Genomic DNA, 13,551 nt, shown 5'->3' with positions numbered 1-13,551 from the left:
TGTTATGCACTGATATTAAACGAAATTCGCTGCTAATGGAGTTTACTTAAAACTGTAGACATGCTAGTCAGAGAAATGCGGGACTGTTGTGCAATTCAACACTGTCGCATTAGCGTACCACACTAGCGATTTTTAGAAACGTTTAGATTTTGAAAATGGTTGAAAAATATATGTTCAGGACTGTGTATAACACAAAACAAGACTGTTATAATTTTTTATCAATTAATTAAGTCGAAAATATTACATTTATCGGACTCTCTGGATGATCTGGCCGCCATTGTTGCCGGTCGCGCAGGATTCACATAGCCCTAGGTTTCAAGTAAGCTCCCGATCTTACTTGGTTTTAAGGGGTGTATACCCCTTGGTCTTAGCCCTACCCCTAGCTCCAAAAAAGTATTGGGACACCACTAGCTCTCACGGGAACGCGCAAAACTAAGGGGAAGGGGTAAGGGGAAGGGGGAGTATTGGGATTCGGCCAGAGCCCGCATCAGAGGCTAATAGTAGATCATTGACTACCTTGGTTTATGCAGTTTCAGTGCTGTGATGAACACAAAATCCAGACTGGAGAGGTTCATAAAGCTGATTTGAGGAAAGGTGTTCAGTGAGCTGTTGTACCACAACCTTTTCTAGAATTTTTTTAAGAAATGGCAGATTTGAAATTGAGATCTGTACTAACACCATGTGTTCTTTTCTTAGTGAGTTTTGCAACGGTATCAAATAGGAATATAGTGTTGTGCCGGTGCTTACTAATCAACCTAGGGAAGTATTTTGATTTGGACCTGATGAGTACTTCCTTTTACTCCATTAGGCTGTCCTTCCAGGCCTAGTGCAAAAGCTCCAATCTAGTGGAACGCTACTTTCGTTCAAATATTTTAGTGGACTTTTCAAGTGTGAGAGTTTCCTCTGAATACTATAGAGCCAATTTTGTATCCTTTCTTTTCCTAGGTTTGAGTGGGGCAATAGAGTCTAGTGATAACTGAAGAACCAAATTCAGATCCCTAGTTTTAGCATTTAGTGATTTATTTGGGATGTTAAGTGCTTCTAGTGCTGCGGGTAGAATACTAGCCAGTTCCAGAGCTGTGTGGGTTATGTAATGGCTAGTAGAAATGTTCTAATTGCCTCCAAGGCTCTGGCATAGGTCAATTTTGAAGGTAACCAGGCAATGGTCTGATAATAAAGGATTGTGGGGGTGGACAATGAGGTCAGTAATTCCCCATGTGAGACCTAAATCGAATGTATTTTTACAAATACTAATAACATTTTCACCAAAATGTTCTGTCAAAACAAACATAATGAACGTAATTCACTTGATCAAAACGAGCTATTTTGACAGTTATTTTGCAGATATTTACTTTCATTCTACGGAAAAATAACTTCTTAACATAATTTTTGGTGTAGACAGTAGACAGTACTTTTTCTGTAAATTATATGTTTTTTCTGTATTTCTGAATGACAGGAAACACAGATAGAAAGACAATGGCAAAATGTACATTTATATAAAATTACAGAAAAATATTGTTACTTAAATACTCAAATTTGTTTTTTGTATATATTTTTTTTTACAAATATAAATAACTTAACTTGATAACTTAATATTAATAAATATTAATACATATTAATAACTAGCCCTAACCCTAATTTTCACCAAAATGTTCTGTTAAAACTATTGGTGGGCCGTTATAGGCGTTAACCTGCTGCGTTAACGTGAGACTCTTATCGGGCAATAAAAAAATATCGCAGTTAATCTATTCTCAAAGTTGGCAGCTGGGTCTATACTGCGCAAGCTATGATTTACATTTACAATGTCATTTAGCAGACGCTCTTATCCAGAGCGACTTACAGTAAGTACAGGGACATTCCCCCCGAGGCAAGTAGATGCCTTTCACCTTGATATTTTAGCGTGGATGTGTAGCCTACCTAGCTGAATTGCACTGTAGGGGGCGAGAACGAGTCTTCGAACCTGTGTGTATGCCTTGTGTATGAAATTACCACATCAAACGTGACGTGCCAACATGGATGCAGCTATGAAGCCGCCGGGTTTGCTTCATGGAAAATGTATTTTTAAGAAGCTTCCCAATGAAAACCTCGACAAGACTAAGGTTGTTTGCACCTTGTGCGATGCGAAATTAGTTTACTGCACAAGTTCTTCCAGTCTCAAATACCACCTAAATGCAAAGCATCCCTTAGCTAATGCGGAAGATGCCGGGCCAAGCACTGATGTAGCGCAAGGGAACTATGTTTGAGTGCAAGCCCGTCAGCACAGCTCTATCAGCCGAGCTAACTAATACACTCGCTCACCTGTTTGAGAAACCCATTCTTAAAGACTTACTTTTAGTCATTATTTGGGTAGCACACATATCCTGAATGCGTTTGGCAGAATTCAAATGAGCCATTTTAATCTAGATTTATTCCAAGATTACAGTTAGATTAATCTAGATTTGACGTCATTTGGCACGGCGGGGAATCAATCCGGCAACCTTCTGATTACTGGCCCGACTCCCTCACCACTCAGCCATCTGACTGTTGTTTATGATCATTGACCAATGCACTTTTAGTAAAGCGCTCTCTTGGAAGTCGCTTTGGATAAAAGCGTCTACTAAATGAATAAATGTAAAGACTCCAGAGTAGGACGAAGGAAAGTTGATTAGATAGTTGTGTAGCGGCAACGCTCCTGTTACCCAGAATGCCCCGCGGAAAGCTGAAAAGCTACAAAGTTTGTAGGTTTAAGCTTAGGTAGATACGAATTGTTTGGAGTTTGTTGTTATGTTCGTTCTGTTTTGATATGTGTAATGTGATGGTCTGTAGTTTGGATAAATTAAGTGTTCACCGAGTGTGAATGTTGTCCAGTTAGATGGCGATTTAACCTGTCTAATGAGACAAACCTGCTGCGAGCAATATTCCTCTCCAATTCATACAGCTAGCCAGATCTGGATTTACATTTGTGCATTTAGCAGACGCTTTTATCCAAAGCGACTTCCAAGAGAGAGCTTTACAAGAGAGTATAGGTCACTGATCATAACAACGAGGTAGCCCCAAACATTGCAAGCAGCCAAAACATGAAGCATACATTGTGAAAAACCAAATAAGTGCCAAAGGGAAGAACCATAAGAGCATGCAGTTAAACAAGTTACAATTAAACAACATGAAACTCAAAAAGGGCAAGTACAATTAAACAACCTGAAACCCAGAAAGTGCAAGTGCGTACCTGTAGAAGAACAATCAACAGCAAAATATTTCACAGCGAGTACAAAAGTTTAAATCCGTTATAACTAACCAACAAGAGCAACAAGTCTCTCAATAAGAGTGAACCTGGAGGAAACTAACATCAGGTCCAGCCAAGCATTCCTAAGTGCCGTTGTACTCCTGGAACAAGTGTGTCTTGAGCCTTTTCCTGAATCTGGGGAGACAGTCAGTGTCCCTGATGGAGGTGGGGAGCTGATTCCACCATGGGGGGCCAGACAGGAGAAGAGCTTGTGTTGGGACCGGGCGCTCTTGAGCGGTGGGACAACCAGACGGTTGTCAGAAGAAGACCGTTGGTGGCGGGTGGGGGTGTAAGGCTGGAGGAGAGACTCGATGTAGTCAGTCGCAGTCCCTTTCACCGCTCGGAAAGTCAGTACCATGGTCATGAATATGATATGGGCCGTGATGGGTAGCCAGTGAAGGGAGATGAGGAGGGGGGTAACATGGGAGCATCTGGGTATGTTGAAGACCAGGCGGGCCGCTGCGTTCTGAATTTCTGGAGAGGGCGGGTTGCGCATGCTGGGAGACCGGCGAGCAGCGAGTTGCAGTAGTCAAACTTGGAAATTACAAGCGCTTGGACTAGCAGCTGGGTGGAGTGCTCAGACAGGTATCTCCTGATCTTCCGGATGTTGTAGAGGGTGAACCTACACGACCGGGAGACCGCAGCAATGTGGGCTTTGAGGGAGAGCTTGTCATCCATGGTCACCCCGAGGTTCCTGGCAGAGGATGAGGGGTCACCGTCGCGGGTTTGGCCGGGATGATGAGAAGTTCTGTTTTGGCGAGGTTCAGCTGGAGGTGGTGCTTGGTCATCCAGGCGTAGATGTCTTGGAGGCAGGCCTCAATCCTAGCTGAGATCCCTGGATCAGTCGGGGGAACGACAGGTACACCTGCGTGTTGTCAGTCTAGCAGTGTTAGGAGAAGCCGTGGGAGGTGATGAAACCAGCAGAGTGGTGTTATTTTCAGCAGCGTAAATAGATTTTTTCAGTATTTTTGGAGTTGTCTCCAAAAAGGGCAATGTTGCCACAATTAACACGGCAAGGGAGACATTTGTCAAACCATTACGACCGTTAAAATTTGCAAATTGTAGGCCTACCAAATCTACTTAACATAACTATATGCAGTTAGGCCTGCTGATAATTAGCGTAGTTTGATTTCAGTCAAGACAATCACGTATTAGATTGAGCATTTCTTGTTACATGACACAGACATGAAGGTTTGACTTTGGCGGAGTGGATGATCTAAGGGAAGCACTCCCTGCCTCCTCGATGCGACACATACATACATGAAATATGAGGCAGGGAGCATTTACATTACATTTACATTTAGCAGACGCTCTTATCCAGAGCAACTTACATTAAGTACAGGGACATTCCCCCTGAGGCAAGTAGGGTGAAGTGCCTTGCCCAAGGACACAACATCATTTGGCACTGCGGGGAATCAATCCGGCAACCTTCTGATTACTAGCCCGACTCCCTCACCGCTCAGCCATCTGACTCACTCTATAGCAATAGAGCAATAGAGATATAATCCCCCTGATGGAAAGAACATACAGACAGCATGGGGGAGAAAGGTATGGTGGAGGGCGGCAGCAGCACTGATCATACAACAAATGGGCTGAGTGTGTGCGTGTGGGTGTGTATCCGCGCAGCCTTTTAATGCCGTCTTATCAGACGTGACCCGATGGGCTTGTGCTGGCTAACACAGGTGTTAATGAGCGGATGACGCGTACAGGACGATTGCCCTGCCTGAACTAGCTGCGCTTATGAGCTGTCTGAAACCGTTCTGACAGTAGCATATAGCCAATATTCTCAACAGGAGATTGAGAATAATAGCCCCAAAAAGAACGTGGCAGCAATTGAAAATTGTAAATAACATTCAAAACACTGATGAAGGCCATGGTTAATTGCACTTGATGTGGGCTGATAATGTTACATAATAATAAACAGTTATTAACTGATAGGCTAAATGCTGAGCTTTAAGATAAAAGGGAAAGATAACTAAAATGGGGGATTGACTGAAATAAGTATTATTGCACAGATCCAGCACAAACTTTCAGAAGGTTACCCAAACAGTAGCACACTTTGCTTGGCAGAACCATTTCCATTTCACAGCCTCACTTTGGGAAAGCATGCCCTAGTGGGCACATTGTAGGGGAGACTGCTGGGTACAGCATCTAATCGTGTTTTTTGGAAAGGGCACCATTTGGGACACTGTCATGCAGGGGCAGCATAAAGGGCACTTCATAACAGGGGAGTCAGGTGGCTGAGCGGTGAGGGAGTTGGGTTAATAATCTGAAGGTTGCCAGTTCGATTCCCGTTCGGTGCACATGACGTTGTGTCCTTGGGCAAGGCACTTCACCCTACTTGCCTCGGGGAGAATGTCCCTGTACTTACTGTAAGTCGCTCTGGATAAGAGCGTCTGCTAAATGTAAATGTAAATAACAGCACCCTTTTCCACTGGAAGTAAGGGCACGGGAACATCAAATTTAGACCATTGCAAGGGCACCTTATAGGGTACTGCACCACATGTTCTCTACTATAAATAAACTCATTAAGACATGTTTTGAAATCAAGAGGGCACACAATGCCCTTTTTTTGCGTTAAGGGGCAACCTGGGATCTCAAGCATATTTCACAATGTGAATGGCAGACAGTACGGCACTTGGTCTCATTTTTGCCACTCTAGAGGCATTTTGGAAACGCTTTTTCAACCCTGGGGGCACCAGGCAGTCACCCCCCGAGTCTTCCAGTGGCCTGGATACACCATGGGGACAGTATATTGCGCCTATAATATTGGGGAAGCCAGAAGGAGAGGATGAAGTAAAACAGAGGCTTGTCAACATATAGACTACTTTAAACAATGAAAATGCTTTATACAATTGAATAAAAAGTCTCCTTGATTCTTTGTGTTTCAAGATGACCTGGAAAACTGATGATAATATTAAGGTACTGCTTTGGAGCAAGGTATACCCTTCATATTTCCTGGCATAGTTTCCTTTGCTAAACCTTTTTAAGTCACCAACCCTGTTCAAGAATGTCCCACATGCAAAGACACACAGAGATGCAGACAGACTGAACAGTGGTCAAGGCTTGGCTATAGTGAACTTGCTTCCTTGTGTGTGATTCCAGCAGACTACATAGTCTAGGCCTACCTACATAGACTGCAGTCTACTACCCTCATTTCTACTTTTATATTCTACTACCCTCCTTTCTACTACTTTCTACAAAGGATGGTAGGCTGCTTTTATGTGTTCATTGCCATCCTTAAGAGTTGCTAGTGTATTTCTATGTATATATTTTTTAAGAATGACAATAAAATCTATCAAGATAAACTTTGCTGGTCCTGCTGAACCTATACTTCTTTCACATATACTGGTCAGGGAAGCATCGTCTGTCTCTGAAGACCCTTGGGGCTGGTGGGATAAACGCTCTTTGTATAATCTGAGCACCTTCATCCACAGGTTGTCAAAGAACGGATACGCCATAATTGATTGTAACTTGTCTAGACACTGCTTAGTTTCTAAGGCCTAATTTTATGTAAATTAACCAATGGCTAAAGTCATCCGGCAGATGAACGAATAGTTTACCTCCCAACCGTGTCTTCGGATCAATGATTCGTTCATCTGCCGGGTATGAGTCTTTGGATCATTTTTCACGTGACTTGCTTAGGCTCTTTCAGGAAACTGAAAGTTTTTGTTTACTTCATTCACTTTCACGTGACTAGGTGTAGTAAGACGTGAATGATATTCGTTCACAACTTTTTTTCTTTCTCGGACACGAGAAAATGAACGAATCGCTCTCTGACTCTACTCGTTACTCCCGAGTCATACTAATGATTAGTTCAAAATGAATGAATCGTTGATGAACGATACATCACTACTCATCAGTCCCCCTAACAGGTAGTGGACCTGAGACTATTACTCGATGCCGACTCATCTTTTGAGCAAGGTCACATACCCGTGCTATATTAACCTTTGTGATCTCTGACTGCCTCAGCCTAACATCATTGGTGCCGAGTCTGCCGACATGTATGACAATATTCTCGTACCCATCATCAGTGTATGCGCCATGTGCCTTAGCTTTGGCCTTTGCCTTAGTGCTAGCCAGCACCCGAAGATTAGCTTTTATGTCGGTAGCTCTGGCCCCATGCACACAGTAAACTGTCGCTGGTGGCTCTAAGTCACCAATCACTAACGTCTGAGGAGTCCCACTACCACCATGCGCTGACTTTTTTTGCCTTTGGCGCTCGGGATTTGTCATTGGCGCCTGGGAAAACGGCTTTGGCGCGCGCCAACATTTTCTCTATGTAGGAAAAACCCTGCCATGCTGCGAAGGCGAAACCGGTGGGGCTAGTCTTGAATCCTCCCTCGCGCTAAAACTCCCTGTCGGTGATGTTGCGCCAGTCGCATCTAAAGTTACTAGCTTACTCTCTTCCTCGAGCGACTGTACACGTCTCTCTAGCAGAATCAACCTATCGAGTAAAATTTCACATGTAGGACAATGTGAGTGGGTGAGAGACATTGTAGATAACTTACGTTAATAGCTTATGCGAGCCAAGAGAATCCGTCAAGTGCATTGGAGTTGGGTAGTCGAACTGGTACAGTGTTGTCGAGTTCTAGGAGGAAAAACCGTGCATAGAAAAACTATAGATAATACTATACATGTGTAGATTGAATCGTATAAACTAAAATTAAGTAATATGTAATATTTAGCTATAAACAAGAAGAAGTTTGTAAAAAAGTGTGGAGCAGCAGCTCGTTTAAACAGGTGTGCAGCGCAGAGTATCGTCAGACACTCCTCCATCCCTTCACCTCTCCCCCCTCCACCCCTCTATTCATCGACCCCCTGCACCCCTCCATCCCCAACTCTCCCCATGTTGTCTTCCCAAAGCATCCAGGATCAGTTAGGACAGTATGTAAATTATTCATGAGTATATGTATTTAAGGATGTTTATGAACCACCTGTTAACAAGACAGCTGAGGGGACCTGTGAGTCTGAATGGACTGCAGACTCAGTCTCTACAATGAGTTCGAGCTATTGAAGTCAAATGAACTGCCAACATACACACATACACATGTATTCCATTTTAAGGGAAAGTACCTGATTGAGCAGTGCTCCTTCTCCTGGTCATTCAGGTGTACTGCATAGTCAAGCTCCCCTCTGCAGTGCAATAAAACTGTCAAATAGATGAATGCCTTTGCATACCTCCCTGGAGACAGGTCTGTCTGGCAAATGGCATGAGAGAGTGGCAGGTTAATCAGAGCAACGTTAGGAAGGTGTAGACTATTAAGAGTATGAATATGCAGACAAGAGGGAGTTTTGTAATCTTTCCCTTTACGTCTCTCTCCTCCCACTACCCCTTTCTCTTCCCTCCACCCTTCTCTCCCCCTGCGGTCACATCTCCATCTTATTATGTTCCTTTCTCCCACTCTCCCTCCCTCTCCCAGTCTCATCTCCAGGATGCTCCAGAGAGCGCCATGCCAGCGGGCACCCCTGCAGGAGATCGAGGGTCACCCCTGGCTGCAGGGTGTGGACCCAGCCCCCCATGGCTCCTCCACCCCCCTCTCCTCCCACTTCAGCTTGACCCCAGAGGAGCACCAGTCCATCCTGCACGCCATGGTCAGCCGACACATCGCTGACCAGGACATCATCCAACAGTGAGATACTCCTCCTCCCTCAGTCCTCCTCAGGTTGAGGTTCAGGTTACTTTATTTGTACCCGTAGGTAGATTTGGTCTGCAGTGGATTGCGAGTCCATACATCTCGACACATTTTTACAACAACAAAAGAACTGTGAACATTAAATCTGAAAAAAGTGCTCGAAGTTCCCCTTATTCATCATGGATAAAGTACAATAAATGAGTACTTAAATAAACATTGCTTTTGTATACTGTATCTTTACAAGATTGCTAGGACTGAGTAATAGCTGCTGGAACGAAGCTGTTTCTACAGTTTTTTTCTGCACTGTGGAACTATATACCTTCATCCAGAAGGAAGTAGCTGCGATTCACTGTGCAAAGGATGGGAGTCATCATTTTTAGATCGATCCATTTATCCGCTTTAGATGTCTGGTGTACAGTGACACAGCTGTAACTCCCCAATCACCCTACTAGACCGTTTAACAATTTAACTCAAAGAACTCAGTTACTCAGTCGTTACTAGTCATTACCCTAGCGTTACTAGAGTTCATTCATCGTTTGCTTCGTTTTCATCGTTTGCTTTCGTCACACGTCGTCGCGACCCAGTGACACGTCATCACACTAATAGTTTTCAGGGGTGTCTTACTTGGTCGCCGTTACACGCTCCTCATGTGTCAGTCCTACGCTAGTCATGCGTTATAGGCACACGTTAATCATACGCCAGATGTGTCCACCTTGCCCTAGAACGTTTCAGAAAATTGAACGATTAGAACTTTCAGAGAACGTTGACCAGAACGTTATGGTGTGACGGGGCCTTAAGATAGATTTACAAACCAAGATACATTTAAATTTACATTTATGCATTTAGAAGACGCTTTTAACCAAAGCGACTTCCAAGAGAGAGCTTTACAAAAGAGCATAGGTCACTGATCATAACAACAAGGTAGTCCCAAACATTGCAAGCAGCCAAAACATGAAGCATACATTGTGAAAAAACTAAACAAGTGCCAAAAGGGAAGACCCATAAGAGCATGCAGTTATACAAGTTACAAATGAAAACAACATGAACCACAAAAAGTGCAGGACTGTACCTGTAGAAGAACAATCAACAGTAAACCTTGAAGGTAGAATGTAGAAGATCAAATTTATGAAACGGATTATCCCCCACTCCTCAACACTCCTCCTTCTCCTCCATTTATCCTACTCTCCACGCTTCCTCCTCCACTTCTCTGCACTACCTTCCTCTGTTTTCTAACCTTTGTTTCTCTCTCCTGTCTGGCGGGGCTTACATGTGTGTGTCAGGGCGTTGGAGGCTGATCTCTACAACCACATCACAGCTACCTACTATCTGCTAGGGGAGCGTATCCTTGGAGACAAGCAAGACCGGCCACCTCAGCTGTCACAGTAAGACCCACAGCATATACCCTGTATGTGTGTGAATACATGCAAGTAGCCTGCAAGATATACACCACAGCTCCCAGCACACTCATTCTACCATCCTCAAAGTCTCCACCCTGGGTCGTGTTAGAAACACAGATCCTTATGATTTTCTAACATGAGAATCTGTATCTACAGGACCCCTCTGTTACCGTCCCTGGGTCTGCAGGACAGGGGGTTCCACCATGGGGCTGTCAGAGGGGCTCTGCCTTCTGGCTCTGCCCACAGGGGATTGTCTGGGTCTGGGAAACTTCTCGCCGCAAGGCCCCTGCTTCAACTTGGCCCTCCAGAGAACCCTCTGTCTGAGTACACTCCTGTACCCTGTCAAGTTCTCTCTTTGCACCCAACCCCCCCTGATCCCCCCCTCAAGAGTCTGGGAGCCCTGCAGCTGATCTGTGAGGAAGAGGAGGAGGAGGAAGAGGAGGAAGAGGCCCAATTGCTCAGACAGGGCTTGCTCTCCAGCAAAGTACAGACAACACAGGCTGGTGTGACTACCCCCTCAGCTCCAGGGGGTTCTGGGGGGCCCCAGAGTCCCGCTAGACCAGCCCTTGGCCAGGAAGAGGGAGCAAGACAGCTGGGGCCTCTGGAGAGAAGCCTGACTGAAGAGGTGGATACTGTGGTGGTGAGGAAGGAACAGGAAGAGATGGAGGACCAGAATGAGCAGAAAGAAGAGTGCACGATGGAAGAAGAGGTTAGTCAGAACAGGGAAGAGGATGATCTACATGAGCCAGCAGTACAGGAACCGGAAATGATGCGATCTGAGTTTGTATCCATGTCTGACACATCTGAACCACTGAAGGTGAGGTCAGGCAACCATGTTACTGCTGACCAGCCAATCAGCGGGGTGGACAACCAGGTTAACACAGTGGTAGACCCGCCCCCACCATCACCCTGTCTTGAAGGGGTGGTGCAGTGTTGCCGGGGGCAATGGGAAATGCCTAATTGGGATCCCAGTTCTAGTGTTCTGGAGAACAACAACAACACAGCGGCCAAGCCCAGCCAGAGCTGTTCCCTCTCCAGGAACCACTGTGTGGACCTGGGAACAGATGGGGTGGAGGCACGTAGGGTGGAGGTGCCCAGCACCAAGGGGGAAGATGGAGGCAACACAGAGGAAGGGCTCCACCTGGCGAGGTCCGACTACCAAAATGCACCTCCGGACATGTGTGTGGCGAAAGAGGCGGGCTGTGAGGCGGCACTGAGGGTGGAGCCTGGGAAAGGGAAGAAGCTAAGAGAACGGCTGCTGAAGCTCCCGTTGTGTGAGAAGGCCCTTTCCTTCAACATCCAGCCCACCTCCAAGGAGAAGCTGCAGCCCTTTGCCCAGTACAACTGCTGTCATGTCCTTTAGGTGTTGGGCTGGTCTGATCTGGTCTGGGCCGGGATGTGCTGGCCTGGCTGGGAACTACTTTTTTAACTCGATCAAAACTCCTGTATTGAAATAAGCTATTTGAATAGAAACAAGTGTAAAAGGTATTGACCGCTTAAAAACACTACTGTGAAGGGTATTGACAGGAACTTATGATCTGTACCTGGACCTTGACTCCTTTCACTGTGGAATATAATTCATAGAATTACTGAGAGTTTTGACATTCTCCTTCTGTCCGGCTGTGTGTGTATGTGTGTGTGTGCATGTGTGTGTGTGTGGAGATTGGGAAGGTATCCTTTTTTCAACTCCAGCACAAAATGCCCTGCTTAACTTGCTACCTGAACTTCATCACAACGGACTGTGGAAAAGAGAGACTGTTCTCAAAGCTCCAGAAAGTTCTCAACATTCTACCTGAACTTTATTCTACTGTGACCTCACCGGCTTGGTGTTCTGCCCCCCTAACCGGGTTAGCCCCTCCTCTCTTAACTTAAAGCTGAACTTGCTGCTCCCCCTCTGAGAAACCTAAGGGTTAGGGTTGAGCTCCACACCCACATCTTCTGCCTTAGATAGCAACCTGAACCAAGACACATTTTGCAGGCAGAATATGTGGAAACCTGTAATCTGACATTACTGGTTTACTGGCCTGACATTCCTAAAATCCAGTGTCACTGCAGGCCTATAGTAATAATAATAATCTGTCCAATTAGCAGACAGTTTTATTCAAAGCAACATAGAAGAGGGATTTGAACTTGCTACCACTTGATCTGCAGTAATATTCTCTACCACTGAGCTGTACCCATCCCAATGCTTTACCACTGAGCTATACCCATCCCCATGTTCTACCACTGAGCTATACCCATCCCCATGTTCTACCACTGAGCTATACCCCTCCCCATGCTCTACCACTGAGCTATACCCATCCCCATGCTTTACTACTATGCTATACCCATCCCCATGTTCTATCACTGAGCTACACCCCTCCCCATGCTCTACCACTGAGCTATACCCCTCCCCATGCTCTACCACTGAGCTATATCCATCCTCATGCTCTACCACTGAGCTCTACCCACATTAATAAAAATACTCCAATACTGGAATAATACTGTCCAATTTAGAACAATATTTAACAAACGATATTTTGTGTAAATATACACATTTAAAGTAAATGTAATTATATAAATAACTTACATGTAATTTTTGAACATAATTTATTACATTTGAACCCTAACCCTATAGAAATTATTATTATATGTAATTATTTAAATAATTGATGTGAAAATGTTACACAACTGAACTCATTGTTATGGGTGTAATGCAAACCTAATCCCAAACAGGACAGACTCCTAATCCTGACCAAAGTTCATGTTTTATCTGAAAGATATTGACTATGATATGATGACTATATGACTATGATGACTATATCACTGTGATATGATGACTATATGACTATGATGACTATATCACTGTGATATGATGACTACATGACTATGATAAATTACAGGTTTTATATTCACTATGGATATGCAGGTTTTCTTCATTATAAAAATATACTTTTGTAGACAACATGAAACTTAAATCTCTTTCTTTTTAAATGCTATTGAAGCCTTTTATTATATTAGAGAACATTGTGTTTTGACCAGCAGAGATAGTTTGAAGCTGTGTACTTGGTTAATATTCTACACAGAACTATTCAGTCCTTCAAGCAATTATGATGATGATGAGACACAAACCTTATGTTATCTATATAGTATATAGTTCTCTGTGTGCATCTCTTCAAACAAGCTGTCTCCCTGAATGCAAATCTTGCTAGGACTTGACTAGGGATGTATAGTATTATGTACGTTATGACACAAACACACTACATATACACAAGTA

The 13,551-nt window shown here is 44.3% G+C and overlaps 1 protein-coding gene across 3 annotated transcripts in view; it reads left to right on the top strand.

Annotated features, from left to right (window-relative positions):
- Positions 1-12,528, top strand: part of snrkb (SNF related kinase b) — a 30,687-nt gene extending 18,159 nt beyond the window's left edge. For all 3 annotated transcript variants that reach the window (XM_047033719.1, XM_047033718.1, XM_047033721.1), the window contains 3 exons: positions 8,686-8,895; positions 10,179-10,280; positions 10,452-12,528. In XM_047033719.1, coding sequence (XP_046889675.1) covers positions 8,686-8,895; positions 10,179-10,280; positions 10,452-11,658 — 1,519 coding nt within the window. In that variant the 3' untranslated portion in view covers positions 11,659-12,528. The remainder of the gene's footprint in view (positions 1-8,685; positions 8,896-10,178; positions 10,281-10,451) is intronic.
- Positions 12,529-13,551: the final 1,023 nt, after the last annotated feature.

The sequence above is a fragment of the Hypomesus transpacificus genome, chromosome 14 (assembly GCF_021917145.1).
Source record: "Hypomesus transpacificus isolate Combined female chromosome 14, fHypTra1, whole genome shotgun sequence".
In the NCBI taxonomy this organism is placed as follows: Eukaryota; Metazoa; Chordata; class Actinopteri; order Osmeriformes; family Osmeridae; genus Hypomesus; species Hypomesus transpacificus.
The sequence above is the reverse complement of the archived record's forward strand: the minus strand, read 5'-3'. Positions and strand labels throughout refer to the sequence as shown.